This window comes from Rhynchophorus ferrugineus, unplaced genomic scaffold (assembly GCF_030347505.1).
Source record: "Rhynchophorus ferrugineus isolate W39M unplaced genomic scaffold, kcgeb_rfMv2 rfM10, whole genome shotgun sequence".
Classification (NCBI taxonomy): domain Eukaryota; kingdom Metazoa; phylum Arthropoda; class Insecta; order Coleoptera; family Curculionidae; genus Rhynchophorus; species Rhynchophorus ferrugineus.
The window spans coordinates 28,082,203-28,099,165 of NW_027472589.1; the positions used below are offsets into that span (position 1 = coordinate 28,082,203).

Genomic DNA, 16,963 nt, shown 5'->3' on the forward strand with positions numbered 1-16,963 from the left:
ATCAACACTTAAAACCGAACTACCTAAACCACTAATAATCTCGCATTGGAGAGCGTCGATTCTTGTTTTTTGACAAAACAGATCACAGCCTACTATGATCTATTTAGGGTATAAAATGGTTTAAAATTGCATATATTTCAAACTTTATATCTAAAATTACCCTTTTAATTACATTTACAATAGAGATATAATGACAAACCGATATGAATATTTAAATAATTAATTAGCTGCAACCAAATATCACAGACTGCAAATATTAAAAGACAATAATTTAATTTAATTTTTAGTGAAAAATTATACACAAGTACATGATTAGTGAATGAATAAAAAATTAATTATTGTTAAACAATTACAACAAAAAATTGAACTTTATTTGTTATTGACCACTTAGACATTTGAAATAAACTATAAATAATATTATAGAGTATATATTTATAAACACTAAAATATAAATTGGTAATCAAAAAGATAACAATTTTTCACAGCTATGGTTATCAAATTAGTGTTTGGAACAGACTTTTAGGACCTACTACTACAGTAAAACATGGAATGGTATACAACTCTTGGATATATTTATTGGACGTATACATTGAAATATAAAAAAGTAAAATTTCATCGTAAGACTAGAAAAGTTATTGCATCGATTAAGATGTATTTCTAAATAGTACTTTGTTTTATAAAAACAGGCAGATACAGTTTCACATTATTTTAACATAATTTAAAATTCCAGATTACTTAATACAGGCCTATTAAGCATAATATAGATGAAGTACTGTTGCAGGAGACCAATTACTGGGATTGTCTACTTTTTGGGCTCCAAATGGATTCCCATAGGACCTAGCATGTTACTAGATGGTCCTGAATCACCCAGTTGAGATTTGTAACTCTCCAAGATATTTTTCAATGCATTCACGTCAATATCGACCGGATTAAAGTTTTCTACATCCTCAAAACTAGAATCTTTGAGCGTGCATTTCTTCTCGAAGCTTTGTCCGATTGTCGTACCGGCTAGTTCCTTATCCATTTGTTCCATATAAGCTTCCATCTTATTTTTTACATCTTTGGCACCTTCACCATTTAAGTTACTATCTTTGATGAAATCATCGTTCTCATATTCGCTCATGTCTGAGTCAGAGTCCAAATCCCACGAGTCGTCTTCAGGTATAACGAAATTTAATATGTTCTGTATAGCACTGGCAAATGAATTTGGATCGAAAGTAACTTTGTTCTGATTTTCACTGTTAACTGTATCAGAAGAAAATGACACGCCTTTTTTACTATCCTTCTTGCTCCTTGGTGGCCTAATTGGTTTATCACTCCCATCTTCCACGGGAAATTCGGCGCCCTCTACCTCAGAGACGTGATTTAAGAAAGTGTTAACTTTTTGTGCAAATGTGCCAGGTTCAGTAGATTCATCCACCTTAAATACTTTCTTCTGGCCATACCTCTCCTGCAACATTTTATCCAAATCCTCGGGGCAAATATCTAACCAGGATTCATCATCATCAGGCAGCAAGTTCTGAGCATCCTTTTGCAACTGTTCATAACTGATATCGCTTTTCCTTAGCTGAAGCAGAATTTCTTGCCCAATTGGTGGACTATAATGCATTGAATCTCTATGTTCAATATAATACTCCTTGGCTTTATTTAATAAATTGTTAAAGTCCTTTGACCCTTCTAGCAGTCCTTGAAAATAGCCCTTCTCCTTTAATATTTTCAAATACTGATCCCAGGCTCTGTCTCCCTCAATGTCTTTACTTGGTTTAGCCTGGGCCACTAATATTTCCATTCCACAAGCAACCTTAACCCCCAGAAGGTGTTGCTTGTAGTCTTTGCTTGAAACTGGTGGTAAATTCCAACCAATTTTCCTGTCTGGGATGTATTTACTGTGGGATAACATGGCATAGAGACATTTGGTGAATTTAATTCTGGTGGCTACTCTTTGTTCAGGTGGGAAATACTTCATTGCCCTGCAGGCCTTCATATCTATGGAGTCTCTATTACAGAAAGCCTGAACTGCAGCACTAATAAATTTTGGACTCTCTTTAAGAAGTGCTGCAACAGCTGTAGGTACAAATACAGTAGCATGATGAAAGTTATCCATGAGACTGACAGGGAAAATTGCAAGTTTGTTCTTCAAAGAATTTTGAATATCCACACTGGCAACAGTTGAAGCAGGATGCAAGTGAATATTCTGTAGAGCTTCCTCAACGGATATGTTTGGATTATCTAAATCTTTGGGAGTAAGCAAATGCAGATTTCCTTCATGAATGTACACCTTTAAATCAACAAAAAAATTAATGTTATAACAGGAAACAAGCTTAACTACATGAATTCTAAATTAGTTTGCAGTACAATTATTCAAAAAGGTACTTAACCTTATTAAGTAAATCAATAAAACTGTCTGGTAAAGGTCATTAACTTACTGCATCAAAGCTAAAATGTACCTACCCTGTTATTACATAAATCTGGATTAGCCCATTTAGGTAAAAAATCAGCTGCTTCTATTAAAAGAAATTCACCATCAACATCATATACTTTAGCAATAGTATCAGATATTTCCTTGGTGATCTCATAGAGAATAAAGACAATGAACCATTCATCCTGTATATTGTCACCATAATGTGATACACCATATAAGTGTGGTGGTAAATTCTCTTTAAAACCAAATATATAAAGTTAGAACAAGTGTCATCAAATGATAAGAATGCATTACCTTCCTTCCCGTCAATATGAGTCAAGTAATTGCTGGAAGTGGTCCTTACAACTAACTTAAACTCGTCTTTATGCCACAAATAACTTTTTGTGTATTTCTCCGCTATTCTGTTTGCTTTTTCTAAAAGAGCACTTAAAACACGTTCTTGCTGTTCCTCATCGTTTGATTCAATATGAGGAAATATATAATACTCAACAAAATCGTCTTCCCTAACGGATTGTAACACTTTATTCAAATTGTCCATTTCAAAATGATTTTCAAAATTAAAAATACGATTTACAGTTCTATTCCCCAAAACGATTAACGACTGTCGCGACTTAATTCGTATATACGGTACGTACGTTCGAGATTATTTAATATCATGACATTATAAGTCCGATCTACACGGAGGAATAAATTTTATCTAATTTTAAATAATATACATACTTACACGTTATACTGTATTATTTTTTTATAAAAAGTACGCAGTTCTGAACAAACTAATTTCAATATTAATTTGATGTGATTAAATCAATAATGATATGATTGAATAGTTGGTAAATATTGTAGACTCAACTTAAGGTATTTGACATTTTCCGTTTCCGTCACATCCACCATCTTTTCTTCTGTGGAGTTTCCAAAGGGTAGGTTATTTTCGTTACGTTTATCTTTTTAAAAACATTAATTATTGGAGTAGTAACTTACAGTTCATGGTAAGTTATGTTTTTTGTATTAATAAGTAATACGGTTTTAAAATATATACTGTTCTTTTATTTGTTATAACGAAACACGTTTTTAACACCTAACCCCAATTCAACCAGCCTAATACATTTCTTTCGTATTTTTCAGATATAAAATGTCTTCACACTTGGTTTGGAGTATCATCCGCAACAATAATGCCTTCTTACTTAAGAAGCGCAATATTTCAAAACCTTTTAGCACTGTAAGTATAAATAGAAAAAGTGGAATCTGTATATTGACATTGTTCAAATATTTCAGGAAGCCAAGAACTTAACTAACTTAAGTTCATACAGATACAATGGTCTTGTTCATAAAAAAGCTCTGTCAATTGTTGATGGGCCTGACAAGAAAGGATTTACAGTTGTTTACAAAAAAGGAAAGAAACAAGTAAGACAATGTAATCAGATTATTTGGTGGTATTAAAAAATAATTTACAGAATAAGCCCAGACATAACATTGTCAAGAGGACTTTCAAATCTGGCCCAAGAAGGTCTTTGTACAAACTGAAAACTTTATTGGAAGCCAATAAGTATAGGACAGATTTGACCAAGGTATTTCCCTTCTTTTTTATGTTACGATTAATAATAATATTAATTATCTTTATAGGCTGCTTTAAGGAGGGCCAGTGCTGTTTTGCGGTCCCAAAGGCCCCAACCAGTGAAAAAGCCCAAGGCAAAGAAAACTGAGTAATTTTATAATTATATGATTAAGAAATAAAATTTTAAATAAAGCTCTTTTGTTTTTTTTTTATTTTTGTGGTGAAAGTACATATATATCAATGGCTACTTGATGAAATTCTAAAAAAAATTTACCAGCGTTATGTTATATTACAGCTTTGTTATTTTTTGTTCTATAGCAGAAAATTTATAGATCATTGATTTAAATTATACATAATGCTTTGTTAAAATCTGTTCCTGGAATATATTTATCACACTGTTAATAAAATGAAAATGAATAATGTCAGCACAAAAAAAGAGAGCATGTATATATGTACCAACTTTGGAAAGGGGCAAGATAACTGGGAGATAAAATAGGTTTCAGTTCTACAGTTACCATTAACACAGAAGAAACAACACTTGATACATTGACGAAAGCTGAAATATGTTGTCGGAAACCAAACCAAAATGGTGAAGGATGTTTTAAATATTACTTTCACTCAAGCCCAGGTACTAATTTCAATAGGATCGGGAACAAATATTGTATATACTTTCTAGATAAGGTCTGAAATATATCACTGAATATTTAATATTGCTTTATTTTTTTATTAATTATGGACCAAAGCCTTACTTGATCTGGTAGTATCCTGCTTGATAAAATAAAATTCTAAAAGAAGTTCTTTGGTGTCACTTTATTTCACTGAACCCTTATTATTTTTGTTTTGCAATAAAAAAACAATAAAACATATTGTACAACACAGCATAAATTTATCAATAATTTTAAAACTTGATAGATCTTAACATCTGACCGAAGGCTATCAATTTAAAACATAAATATTGCCTTGCTAAAATCCAATCTTAAAAGGTTACCACACTGTTAATAAAATAAAAACTTAATAATATAATTCTAAGCAGAGAAACGTGCATATACATTCCATATGTGAAAAGAAAAAAAAGGTATAACAGAATAACTTATGCAGAGTCTAAATTAACACAGCTTTCCAAGAAGATGCAACACATAAATATCGCGTGTTTATGAGTTGTGGTTTCAGATTTTGATGGGAAGATAACTGCTATACAAAATATAACACACTCCTCGTATTGTTTCTTCTACAATCATCATTAACAAAGAAGAAACAACACTAATTTATGGGTATAATTACTAAAATATACTTTAGTTAATATAGATTTATAACTTAAGATTGGACAAAGCGAAGAATCTATATAACGTCGCCTTGAACACTACCAATCATCAGTCTCAGGCTCTTTAAATGTAAATTAATCTGTAGGGAACTTGTACTATAAAAACATGCCGAAGTTTAGAGTCTGACTTCTTGTACACATCTATATCCTCATTATCAGAACATATTTCCACTTACTTCAAAACATTATAATTCGTTTAATCTCTTGCCAGTAACTTTTATCGGAAGCCAGACCAAAATGGTGAATGCGAGGTTATAAAGATTCATTTCGTCCAAGTCCAAGAATTCAATAGAGGATCCTAGTAGATCAAATATTGTGAATATTTCCTAGGCAGGGTTTTTTCGTTTTGTGCTTATTCAAATGCCGAGTGGCAGCCGGTACGCACGACACGTTATTGGTTTTGTTCAGGTTGAAGGTGTCCATTTGGGCCTCGCGCGAATGTTTCAGCACGTTCTTGATGGCGTGCGTTTCCCCGACCATTTGTTGGAGTTTCTGGAGGGTGTTGTATAGACACACGGCACTGATGAGACCGAAATCGAATAAAGAAGTCAGATGCAACACGAAATTCCGGTACAGGTTTTTCAGCAACAGCTCCTCGCCCTTCTGCTGTACGAACATCTGACAGGCGAGCGGGATTTGGCAATCGCCCACGTATCCATATTTCATCACGTGAAGGTTCCACATTTTCATCAATTCCTTCTCACCTACATCGAAAAGTCACCGTTTTCAATATGAAAATCACCGTTTCACCAAAAAAAAAACAATCCTACCTTCGTTTACGTCTGTAAACTCGTCGATCATCATCATGGTCTTGTTCTGTAACCACTCGGGATCGTTTTCGCCCTCGGAGTCGATGTCCATCTCCTTGGGATAAATCGGAAGGCAAGTGGTCGTGTGATGATAGAGTCTTGATCAAATAAGAAATAAAAAAACCAACAGTAAGCATATCATAACAACTACAAACAAAACAAACCTGTTATGTCCAGTAATGAATGGCCGCTGGCCATCATACTCACAGTCGTCCAGCTCAAGGAACTCGGACAGACTCGGTTTGGGCCTTTTGGGGTGGCAGACAAGGATATGGGTGACCGATGCCCTTTTGACCGGCCCGCTACGCGAAAAGGCACAGACAGTGGGTTGCGTGATGAGATCGTGGGGGGACCCCGTGTACGAACCGTCATACATCTCGTTAATCGCTACGTCAATCCGGGCGGCAGCGCTTATGGGTACATACGTAAAAGTAAATCTTGAATGACACAACTTTAAATGTTTCAACAGGGTGTACAGTTCATTACAGTTAATTGAGCACCAGGGGCAATGTAAGTCCTCACACGCTTCAGTCTGTTGACGGGAATTATTATTATATACAAATTGATACACTATTTGAAGCTTTGGAACTTGATTATCACCTGTGGAATATCTGCGTAGTAAACATAGAAACTAAACAGCAACAGCACTCACCATTCGCCAAGGAAGAATTATTTTCCTTATTATCTGAGAGTGGATAAAGCTTAGGCCTTTTCACAATTTTTGCACAGGCTTCACTTGACCAATTCAATTTGAATTTCAATATAGCTCCTTTAAGCAATGCATCTATGTTCCCACAGCTCTCCACAAGATCATTAATGTTCTCCCAGTTGGAATGTTTTTTTGGCGAATTCTTAGACACAGTGGACACATCATGCAGTACAACATCATAATCTCCATCAGACAAGTAACACCTGTTGTGCTTGTCATATATTGTTAGTTCTGCTCCATAGGTCTTGACATTATTCTCTAAAATTAAATTGATTAAATAATTTGTGGTACCGTGTGTATTACTGCAAACTACCATTACAAGATTTTCTTTTTTTTGCAGCAGGCTCATCTGATTCATTATCATTTTCAGCAGAAACCTTAACACGAAACAACAAAATGTAACTCTTTATCAAAGGCCCAGTACCATTATTAAATGAATCTGTTGGTATACTAATAGTAGGAGCTGTTAAAGGCAGTTGTCCATCAAGTGGATTAATAGACACATCAGCAGTTCCTTAAAAAAAAACAACATATACAGTTGTTTTGATCAACTAGAGACTGAGTTTACCCAAAGATATTTGCATACTTGGAGCTGAACTGTCTTTTCTCTTTTTGTGAGTAATTTTCAATAACACAGTCTCCACTTGAGCAAAATCTGTTCCATAATTTAAAGAACTATTGTTAAAACCTAAAATATTTATCAATATTAGACTTCGTGTAAAGTTATTTATTGTATCTAAAAGTATCAATAAAAATTACAAACCTAAGAAGGTAATATTAATATAACCAGGTTGAATAATATTATCTTTCTTCTCTGTAATTCTCTGCAACAACAAATCTATATTAAACCCATTCCTAGCTTTATTATTCCTTGACATTCTATGTTTCATATAAGTAAGGGTACGATTTAAAAATATTGGCTGAAATACTAACTTATTAGTAAATTTGGAAGGTCTTCTGTTAAGTTACTACATACCGAACACATATTTCTAGTCCTAAGATATCTGTAAATTTGTGTGGGCTCTAAAATAAAAAGAAAACACCTCGATATAACCACAAACACAAACAACACACTTACTCTCAAAAGCTTGCAGGAACAATTCATGATCGGCTTGTATGTGATCAATCCGAGGATTTTTCGATGGGTCTGTTTCTTTTTCACGTTTCTTCGGTGGCATTTTTATTGACAAATTTTTATTTTCTAGCGCCAAAACACACACCAAACGGTTTTGGCTTTGTTGGTGACTGGCGTGCCGTTCGTATTTTTGACAGTTGACAAATAACAGTTAGGCATTTTTTACACAAAAAATTTTAAAAAGTTTTAACATGTTGAAACCATGAGCTAATAACAAATTATATCTGTAATATAAAACAATATTAATACGCTATTTTTGTCGAGTCAGTTCTGAAAATTGAAAAGGATGCAAGAATTTTCCAAATATTCCTGTCAACACAAATGTCAAACATTCCTAACCTAAATACTTAAGTGTTTTATAAATTTTAATTAAGATGATGGATGTAAAATTTAGTGCTAAAGCATTTTGCAAAATTATCTTGCACGCAGCAAAATATCCTCATTGTGCTATCAATGGAATTTTATTAGCAAAAGTCAACGGCAACAAAGAAATCGAATTTGTGGATGCTATACCACTATTTCATGTTTGTATCAATTTAACACCAATGGCTGAAATAGCCCTTATGCAGGTACTGTCCGTAATAAACATTAATAACACTGTGACTGATTTCAACTTTTTAAGATTGATGAGTTGGCTTCTAAATTAGGCTTGGTCTTAGCAGGGTATTATGCTGCTAATGAAAATTTGAAAGAAAATAGCTTTGAGAAGGCTTATCATCGAATAGCTGACAAAATAGCTTCAAATTTTACTCCTAGTTTTATGGTTGTTGTAAGTATTTTTCAAAAAAAAAACAAAACTAGTTACTGAGCTGGGATTATTTTAGGTAAATAATAAAAAACTTTCAATAGAATGTTCTACATCAGTTTTCAAAGTTGCCCAAATTAATGAAGGTGGCAATTTTAAACCAATAGAGGAGCAAAACATTCATACAAATCCAATGGGCAGTACTGAGAGGGTACTAAGCTTTTTGATGCTCAATAAAACCTACAATGAACTAGTTGATTTTGATAATCACTTAGATGATATATCACTGGATTGGATGAATATACCAATCAATAAACAAATTGAAGGGTTTATTCAATAAAATTAGTATTAGTTACCGGTATCTTTTAGGAATTCAGAATTGCACTCTCATAAAATAGTGGTACAAATTAGTTTGTACCATCAGAATCGTACTGTTGTAAAAGGAAATGTTCATACACAAAATAAATGGATTTTATGTGAATCGTCTACTCATAATGTTATATGCTGTTGTAAATGATAACTCATTATAGTATCACACTATTTTTTAATATATGCTTACAAAAAAAACAAGAAAAATTATCAAACAAGAAAAATGCTGGTTTTACATTTTTTTTTGTTTCACTGCTGATATGGGTAATGTAATTTAAACATATTACGAGACTTTTGCCAATCAGTCTTCTAAATAAATCAGATTTTGAAAACTGTTTTAATATCATTCACAATAGACATTTAGAAAAACTGCCACTTTCCGAGTATAGCATCTTTTACAGCCTCTACATACTGCGCGGGGACCCAATATATCCAATATCTTGATGCTTCAGTAGGTCCTAATTGCAAACCCTAAAATTTTTAATTAATAAAAAATTCACCTAAAAAATCTTTTATCTACCATTATGTGGTATTCGTCATGTCCTTCTATGGGCTCAGACACAACACCTTTTATGGAGCCCATTGGAAGTTTTTCAGTTCTTTCCTTAGTACTTAACCAAAGCTGATCATTTTCTAATTTAAATGTCAGTCTCACTTTTCCACCATGTTTATTCAACATCCCAGATAGGGGAACTGGGGGTAAGCTCTCCTAAAGAAACCCATTTTTTAATAAATGCCAATAAAGAATACAAGATTAAACCTTTAAATTTTTAATTCCTGGCATAACATCTTCTGGTATCCCTTTATCTAAAACTTTCCTGTGGATTTTTTGTTTACAAAGAGGTTCCTTGACTGTTGTTGCCTTTTCCATTTCCGCCACATCCTGTTTTGACACTGAAGAAACAGCCAAAACATCATTCAACGTTGACCCCACCAGCATAATTTTAGATCCTTTCACTATACCAGAACTTGAAATTGTCTGATTATCTTGTAATAAACCCTTGAACATTAATTTTTGCATAGAATCTGGCACTCCTACAAGTTTTAAAACAACACAATTAAAATATTCAAAATGCCACTTCCTGGATAATACCTAATAAACCCTGTAGTTGTTTCTTAAATTCGGGTATCGTTGAACTAGTGGTTACACTAACATCATATTTCTTTTTATTATAAATTACTTTCACTTCTATGGTTTCATGTGTAATGCCATTGGACTGTTCTGGGGCAATTTCGGCACTACTTTTTGCTATCTTACATGCTGCAGGTTGTGATCTATCTCCAATTGAATTATCCGTAGACTTATCATTCTCTATATCACTTTTTTCTTTGGTGCCATTCTCACTACCTGTTTGTTCCACAACATGCTCACTTCCACTTTCTAAAAAACGAATAATTTAGCCCTAATTATTCTCTATGTATAAATCAGTAATATATATTGTTGCTATACAAAGAAAGAAAGAGAAGATCGTGATTTGGCATAATTTTACCAAGTGAAACTGTCCCTTAAAGTGAAAGTTTATGCAAAAGAAATAATATTCTCACTAGTATACCTATGCACTCCATATTTAATTTGTAATAAATAAACTATTCTGTTTTTTTCCTTGTAAAATTCAATTTTCTGAATCGCTTGCTAATTTTCCTATGACACTTGCATAAAATATAAGTGACGTCAAATGTCATTAGTAAATTAAAATTTCAGACAAACTTCAAAACATCAAAAATATATGTACTACTCTGTTAGCTCCTTGATATTTAATTCTGCAAACGTATTTTTTAAGTGACATTAATATTAATTTAAGTTCTTAATTCCTATTAAAATATTCGCGTCTAACTTCATATGTATACAGAAAAAATTATAGGTTACATATCATTTACAGACAACACACTTTTTTCTATGAGAAAAACATAAAATATCGACATAATGGCGAAAAGGTATTCTGAAAAAATCGAAGAATTTCAGAAATATTTCAAGAGCCACAACAAATCTAAGGAATATGTGGGTCACAGCTCCAAAGTTCACTCGGTAGGATGGAGTTGTGATGGTAAAAGGCTGGCCTCGGGTTCCTTTGATAAATGTGTTTGTATATACACTTTAGATAGAGATAGATTGGTATGTCTATGAATTTTCCTTTATAACTAAATATTGATGGGAGTATTTCAGAACAAAGAAATTACGTTTAAAGGACATGGAGGCTCGGTGGATCAGCTCTGTTGGCATCAAACAAATCCGGATTTACTCAGTACAGCTAGTGGAGATAAATCAGTGCGTATTTGGGATACCAGAGTTCAAAAATCAGTGGCCACAATTAACACAAAGGGTGAAAATATCAATATCACTTGGTCACCAAATGGTTTGTACTAGAATTTTGTCTGGTTTCTGACAAAAAGTAACCAGCATGTTAATTTAGGTAACGCCATTGCGGTTGGAAATAAAGAAGACCTGGTAACATTTATTGATGCTAGGACACATAAGATAGAAGCCGAAGAGCAATTTCACTTTGAGGTCAATGAAATTAGTTGGAATAATACCAGTGATTTGTTCTTCCTGACTAACGGGCAAGGCTGTATTCATATTCTAAAGTAAGACAAAATGGGTGAATCTATACCAGATCATTTACACCAATTTTTATTTTCTTGTTTATGTACAGTTATCCAGAATTAAAAAGACAGCATATAATTAAGGCTCATCCTGGTACCTGTATTTGCATTGAGTTTGATCCAACAGGAAAGTATTTTGCTACTGGAAGTGCTGATGCATTAGTTTCTCTGTGGGATATCAATGACCTGGCATGTGTAAGAGTTTTTACCAGAATGGATTGGCCGGTGAGGACCATATCATTCAGCTATGATGGGCAGTTGCTGGCATCAGCTTCGGAGGATCTCCTTATTGATATTGGTATTAATATTTATTTTAAAATTAAGGTTTTTATTTCCTAACAAAGTGTTATAGGTTTTGTGGAAACAGGAGACAAAATTGCAGACATTAGTGTGGAAGCTGCCACATTCACAGTAGCCTGGCATCCGTCTCAGTATCTTTTGGCCTATGCCTGTGATGATAAAGACACCTATGATCGGAAAAGAGATGCTGGAAGCCTAAAAGTTTGGGGTTTCCCTTCTGAATAAATTAGTTTACTTATTACTATGATTATTCGATTATTATATTATTTTGATAAATAAAAGATTTCATTTATTTGCTTGGATATTATTTTTTGATCCTAATCTAATCCTGTATTAATATATAATGTAATGGTATATTATTTATGTTACATACACTGTACGGAGTACTATTGCTTTTTTACTTAAATCGCTGTCTTTTGCCGCGTAATCGAATTACATATGTTACAAGTTTCTCGAAATTAAACAACGTTCCATTTTAATTTTGCATTGCAGCGAAATGACAAGAACCTAGCATTACTTGACGGATGCCCGATTCCTCAAGCAGAATCAGCTAAATACCTCGGCATACATGGTAGGTTTAATCGGAAACACCATGTTAAACAAAAAGCAGAGCAGATTAGACTCAAAGTCAAGCAACTCTGTGATTACTCGGGAGATACTCTCAACTTGACCTAAAATGAAAGAGATTGGTTTATCAGTCAATCATAAAGCCAATTTGGACCTATGGGGTTGCACTAGAACATCAAACCAACTAGTAATCAAACGCACCCAAAACAAGGTCCTACAATTAATTATCAATGTTTATCGCTACGTAATCAACGAAGAATCGTGCATGATCACCTTGAAATCAAGTGGATATATGAATTGATTTCAAGTTTTATCTTAAAACATGAAATTTTGCGTTGCGGCGAAATAACAAAAGATAATTACACTTGTGGGATATCCAATTCCTCAAATAAATCGCCGACATCGATACAAATTGGAAGCATTACGTTAGACAAAAAGCAGAACAGATCAGACTGAAAATCAAAGTATTGTACTGGTTAGTGGGAAGATTTTCCCATTGGACCTAAGATCAAAGACTTATCAGTCAATTATAAAGCCCATTTGGACTTATAGCCTATTAACTTTAATTTAGGAAATATATACTGATGTGTTTATCCGACGCTGGTTTTGCTTGTGGATCGATGCAAGTAGAACAGAATAATAATAAATTATTTGTAAAATAAGATTGTATTAAGCATATCGAATATAAAATGTAATAGTAATTCAATCAGTGTAAGTAATTTCCGGCATTCTTTATACACTCTACATATAATAACAAGCGTTTCATTATCGCAATTTCCTGAAAGTATCTAAAAGTCTAAAATATTATTTAAAAAGTATAGTGAATCTAAAATTAAAAAAAATACAATTGAAGTACAAAAATACAAGTTTCACCAAGCACCTACAAATACGTGTAAACAAATTTGGGTGGGACTGGTTCATTCCTCCAACAGGAAACTCCGCTTATCTCATTGTGGTTTTATTTACAAAGTGTTGATATGCAGTTTTGTGTACTCAGTATTGGTTCATACGCGTAGATTTATTAACAACGATGGAGGACGTAATAGAAAAACCAGTTTCTCAAGTCCTTTTTGAATCCTGCGATTACGACAACTTGCCAAATGAAGGTGATAACAAACCTCCCCTTGCACAGAAACCTACCACGATATCGAGAAAAAACGTTTGTTATAACGAGAAGAGTTCTGTTAATAGCACAGGATCATCGGTAAATGTGGGACTAGTCAAAGGTATTTATGATGTCCTTTATTAATTATCATTTTAATTCGAAGGAGTGTTATGTTTTAAATTTAATGAAATTTTCTAATTTAGATTCAGGCAACCTAATATTCACATTAATAAACAAATACAAATTCCTTTCACTAATAAACATATCAATATATATTTATAAAATATGTTTCATAGACATCTATGATATAATAAATTATGTAAAAAAGTATTATTTTTTCTGCTTCCATTTAAGCTCTTGCCCCTCTTAAGAAACTCGATGAAGAAGAAAATAAAGAAGAGGTAGTTGGTGGGTCAGTTGCAAAAATAACAGAGCAGGAAAAGATGGCAACTTTAAGGCCTAAAAGTCCAAAACCTATCGTAGAACCAAAGCCCGGAAAAGACGAGTCGATTTGGGATAAACTAGGAACTCTAGGACGGAAAAAGAGAATCAAAGAAGGTAAATATATTAGAGGGTAATTTTGTAACTTACGTCATTTCCAAATATGGTTATGTTTACTATAACAAAAACAAGGAGTGGTGTTTTAATTACTATTAACTATATTTAATTTATAAATTTTGTAGTTCAAGATGTCCAAACAGAGGGAAAATATGCTATTGATTCTCCAGGATTTCCTACGGCAGCCGCTATTTCTCCAGAGGAATACAACTTAGGTGAGTAAAAAATTAATTAGTTATAGTAAAGTAGGAATTTAAGGTTTTTCTTTTTTTCTTAGATGAAAATGAAGAACGTTGTATCATCGTGCCCACATCTTATGAGAATCCAAAATTCCAAGAGCTGAATAATATTTTAATAGAATGGGTTAATGATGAGTTAGCATCCCAACGCATCATTGTTCAGGATTTGTCTGAGGACTTATATGATGGTCAGGTTTTACAGAAATTGCTTGAAAAATTAACTGGCGATAAGTTGGATGTGCCAGAAGTAACACAAAGCGAAGAGGGACAGAAACAAAAACTGGCAGTGGTCTTGACCCATTTTAACAAGGTAAGTGGCTTTGTTGGTATTAAAGGGTGGTATTTTAAAATTAAAGTGTATAACAGATTTTAGGGGTACCTCGGTCGAATTACAACAAGTGGAATGTTGAGGCAATACACTCTAAAAATATCGTAGCCATTATTCATCTTCTTGTTTCACTAGCTAGACATTTTAGACCTCCTGTAAGGTTAACAGAAAATGTGACAGTAAATGTTTCTGTGGTGAAAAAGCATCAGGGACAACTGATTCATAATATTATAACAGAAAATTTAACCATGGAATATGATGATGTTGGAATGAGATGTGAGAGAGATGCTTTTGATACCCTTTTTGATCAAGCCCCAGAAAAACTACAAATTGTGAAAAAGGTATTGCTATGCACCTATTTTTCTTATTGTCTATATTTTTTAAATTTTAGTCTATGGTTACTTTTGCAAATAAACATTTAAACAAAATGCATTTTGAAGTCTCTGAAATAGAGACCCAATTCCACGATGGTGTTTATCTCATTATATTAATGGGTCTATTAGAGGGATTCTTTGTCCCACATTATGCTTTCCATCTAACTCCACAAGAGTTTGACCAGAAAGTGGTGAATGTTAATTTTGCTTTTGAACTGATGGAGGAATGTGGATTAAAAAGACCCAAAGCTCGCCCTGAAGGTAATTAAACTCATTTTTATGTTATTATTTTGTAACCTTTCTGTTTGTTTTTTAGATATTGTTAATATGGATTTGAAATCAACACTCCGTGTTTTGTATAACATATTTCAAAAGTACAGATTGATTGCTTGATTGCAGCTCTTCAATGATTGCTTCTTTTTAGTGCCTTGATAATGTTATTTCTAAACAATTGTTTAAATTATTTACTGACTTTATATATATATTATGTTTTTTTTAGTACTAATTATATTAATTTTATTAATAAACAATGAGTGATTTTAACTTACATCATTGGTTTTTATTAAACTATTCCATATAAAATGTAATAAAACATCCTCATCTTGAAATTCTTCCTTATTCACACAAATATCAAAATACATATCATATAAAACTTGAATTTTTTCTGTGCCTTCTAAGCTGGAACAACAAACCATTACACTCGTATGGGACTGGGATTTTCTTGATATATAACTAACACTATCCAGTAAAGTTGCACACAAATAGGCAGATTTCAGTGAGTTATAATTACTGTCAAGTATATCACAATAATTTTCAAAATCTTTTAATATAATTAATTGTGGAAGATGTTTCCATTTGTGTATACTATTAAAGTGCTTTATTAAATCATCGTAGGTACTTAAATATCTGAAAAAAGGTCTTTTTTAATACATAACAAAAACAAACTAAAAGGAAACATACATAAATGTTATTAGTTGAAGGACTTCTCGACAGGGTTGAGAAATATTTTCAGGCAATTTTTCAATAGGTTTCATTGAAATATGCCATACTCTTTTTCCATTTTCAGCACTGTTTATGGCTAACTATAAGGAAAATAGTTTTAATTAAATACTACGTTATTTTCAATTAATACCTTTAAAGAAATATAATCTGTAACCCCTATTAAAAGACTAGAATTGTGCTTTTCTAAATTTGTTGCCATCTAAATACATTTCATATCAATGTTTTGTGTATCTAAAAACTTTTTAGTTTAAATCATAGAAGAAAGTTTAAATTTTCAACTGAACAATTAGGTTATTTATGTTGGTTGCCTAGATACACGAATAGAATAAATATATAATATAAATAAATATATAAATATTTTGTCATTTTCAAAATCAATTGTGACCATAGACCATTCTCTATGATTGTGGCATTTATGTATTATATGTTCTTTATATTTGTTAATATAATATAATTATAATAAAGATAGGTAAATATTTTTGAATTAATCTATTTTAAATTTCTCTTAAATTTTTAATTATAAATCTATTAATTAAATACGAAAAACTTAATATTTGAATTTAAATTGTCGCTTTTAATGAAAAACTAAGCAGTTTAGGGTAGTATTTATTTATTTTTGATATAAGGTACACAGAAATGAGTCAACATGGTCTAAAACATGTAAAATCTGATCTATATAAATATAATTTATAATATAAACACCGAAAAAATCACAATATATTTTTAAATATAATTTGCATTTAGGACCAGACAAGTCGTACAACAATAGAAATTTCATTTTCATTTTTTTTTACGTTTAGAATATTTTCAGAACAACCTCCAGGTGT

The 16,963-nt window shown here is 32.4% G+C and overlaps 8 protein-coding genes across 10 annotated transcripts; 4 read left to right on the forward strand and 4 right to left on the reverse strand.

The window, feature by feature from the left end:
* Window positions 1-550: 550 nt before the first annotated feature.
* Window positions 551-3,096, reverse strand: ecd (ecdysoneless cell cycle regulator). Its single transcript, XM_076416322.1, has 3 exons — window positions 2,717-3,096; window positions 2,452-2,657; window positions 551-2,278 (listed from the first exon to the last, which is right to left on the reverse strand). Exons 1-3 carry the CDS (start codon window positions 2,958-2,960, stop codon window positions 803-805), a joined length of 1,926 nt encoding a protein of 641 aa, XP_076272437.1. The 5' UTR covers window positions 2,961-3,096; the 3' UTR covers window positions 551-802.
* Window positions 3,097-3,268: 172 nt separating this feature from the next.
* RpL28 (Ribosomal protein L28) lies at window positions 3,269-4,166 on the forward strand. Of its 2 annotated transcripts, none has more exons than XM_076416330.1 (5): window positions 3,269-3,339; window positions 3,545-3,638; window positions 3,695-3,823; window positions 3,874-3,987; window positions 4,043-4,166. In XM_076416330.1, exons 2-5 carry the CDS (start codon window positions 3,552-3,554, stop codon window positions 4,124-4,126), a joined length of 414 nt encoding a protein of 137 aa, XP_076272445.1. In that variant the 5' UTR covers window positions 3,269-3,339; window positions 3,545-3,551; the 3' UTR covers window positions 4,127-4,166. The 2 variants fall into 2 exon arrangements, with proteins under 2 accessions (XP_076272445.1, XP_076272447.1); XM_076416332.1 differs by having other exon boundaries at window positions 3,313-3,408.
* A 601-nt stretch (window positions 4,167-4,767) lies between these two features.
* Su(z)12 (Polycomb protein Su(z)12) lies at window positions 4,768-8,259 on the reverse strand. Of its 2 annotated transcripts, none has more exons than XM_076416323.1 (9): window positions 7,892-8,259; window positions 7,790-7,836; window positions 7,577-7,733; window positions 7,382-7,501; window positions 7,127-7,327; window positions 6,757-7,071; window positions 6,269-6,704; window positions 6,066-6,202; window positions 4,768-5,999 (listed from the first exon to the last, which is right to left on the reverse strand). In XM_076416323.1, the coding sequence occupies exons 1-9, from the start codon at window positions 7,989-7,991 to the stop codon at window positions 5,602-5,604; spliced, it is 1,911 nt and encodes a 636-aa protein (XP_076272438.1). In that variant the 5' UTR covers window positions 7,992-8,259; the 3' UTR covers window positions 4,768-5,601. The 2 variants fall into 2 exon arrangements, with proteins under 2 accessions (XP_076272438.1, XP_076272439.1); XM_076416324.1 differs by having other exon boundaries at window positions 7,400-7,501; window positions 7,892-8,112.
* Window positions 8,185-9,174, forward strand: EMC8-9 (ER membrane protein complex subunit 8/9). The gene is made up of 3 exons (XM_076416328.1): window positions 8,185-8,517; window positions 8,571-8,717; window positions 8,773-9,174. Exons 1-3 carry the CDS (start codon window positions 8,323-8,325, stop codon window positions 9,031-9,033), a joined length of 603 nt encoding a protein of 200 aa, XP_076272443.1. The 5' UTR covers window positions 8,185-8,322; the 3' UTR covers window positions 9,034-9,174.
* Window positions 9,175-9,217: 43 nt separating this feature from the next.
* LOC143203964 (ubiquitin domain-containing protein UBFD1) lies at window positions 9,218-10,894 on the reverse strand. The gene is made up of 5 exons (XM_076416327.1): window positions 10,616-10,894; window positions 10,156-10,443; window positions 9,823-10,097; window positions 9,583-9,771; window positions 9,218-9,533 (listed from the first exon to the last, which is right to left on the reverse strand). The coding sequence occupies exons 1-5, from the start codon at window positions 10,626-10,628 to the stop codon at window positions 9,423-9,425; spliced, it is 876 nt and encodes a 291-aa protein (XP_076272442.1). The 5' UTR covers window positions 10,629-10,894; the 3' UTR covers window positions 9,218-9,422.
* On the forward strand, window positions 10,853-12,255 carry tex (THO complex 3 homolog tex). Its single transcript, XM_076416326.1, has 5 exons — window positions 10,853-11,175; window positions 11,227-11,416; window positions 11,474-11,645; window positions 11,714-11,961; window positions 12,016-12,255. The coding sequence occupies exons 1-5, from the start codon at window positions 10,987-10,989 to the stop codon at window positions 12,186-12,188; spliced, it is 972 nt and encodes a 323-aa protein (XP_076272441.1). The 5' UTR covers window positions 10,853-10,986; the 3' UTR covers window positions 12,189-12,255.
* Window positions 12,256-13,524: 1,269 nt separating this feature from the next.
* Window positions 13,525-15,681, forward strand: parvin (beta-parvin). Its single transcript, XM_076416325.1, has 7 exons — window positions 13,525-13,756; window positions 13,990-14,193; window positions 14,319-14,408; window positions 14,471-14,742; window positions 14,799-15,101; window positions 15,152-15,395; window positions 15,451-15,681. Exons 1-7 carry the CDS (start codon window positions 13,561-13,563, stop codon window positions 15,525-15,527), a joined length of 1,386 nt encoding a protein of 461 aa, XP_076272440.1. The 5' UTR covers window positions 13,525-13,560; the 3' UTR covers window positions 15,528-15,681.
* LOC143203967 (uncharacterized) lies at window positions 15,669-16,416 on the reverse strand. Its single transcript, XM_076416329.1, has 3 exons — window positions 16,267-16,416; window positions 16,095-16,216; window positions 15,669-16,040 (listed from the first exon to the last, which is right to left on the reverse strand). The coding sequence occupies exons 1-3, from the start codon at window positions 16,333-16,335 to the stop codon at window positions 15,674-15,676; spliced, it is 558 nt and encodes a 185-aa protein (XP_076272444.1). The 5' UTR covers window positions 16,336-16,416; the 3' UTR covers window positions 15,669-15,673.
* Window positions 16,417-16,963: the final 547 nt, after the last annotated feature.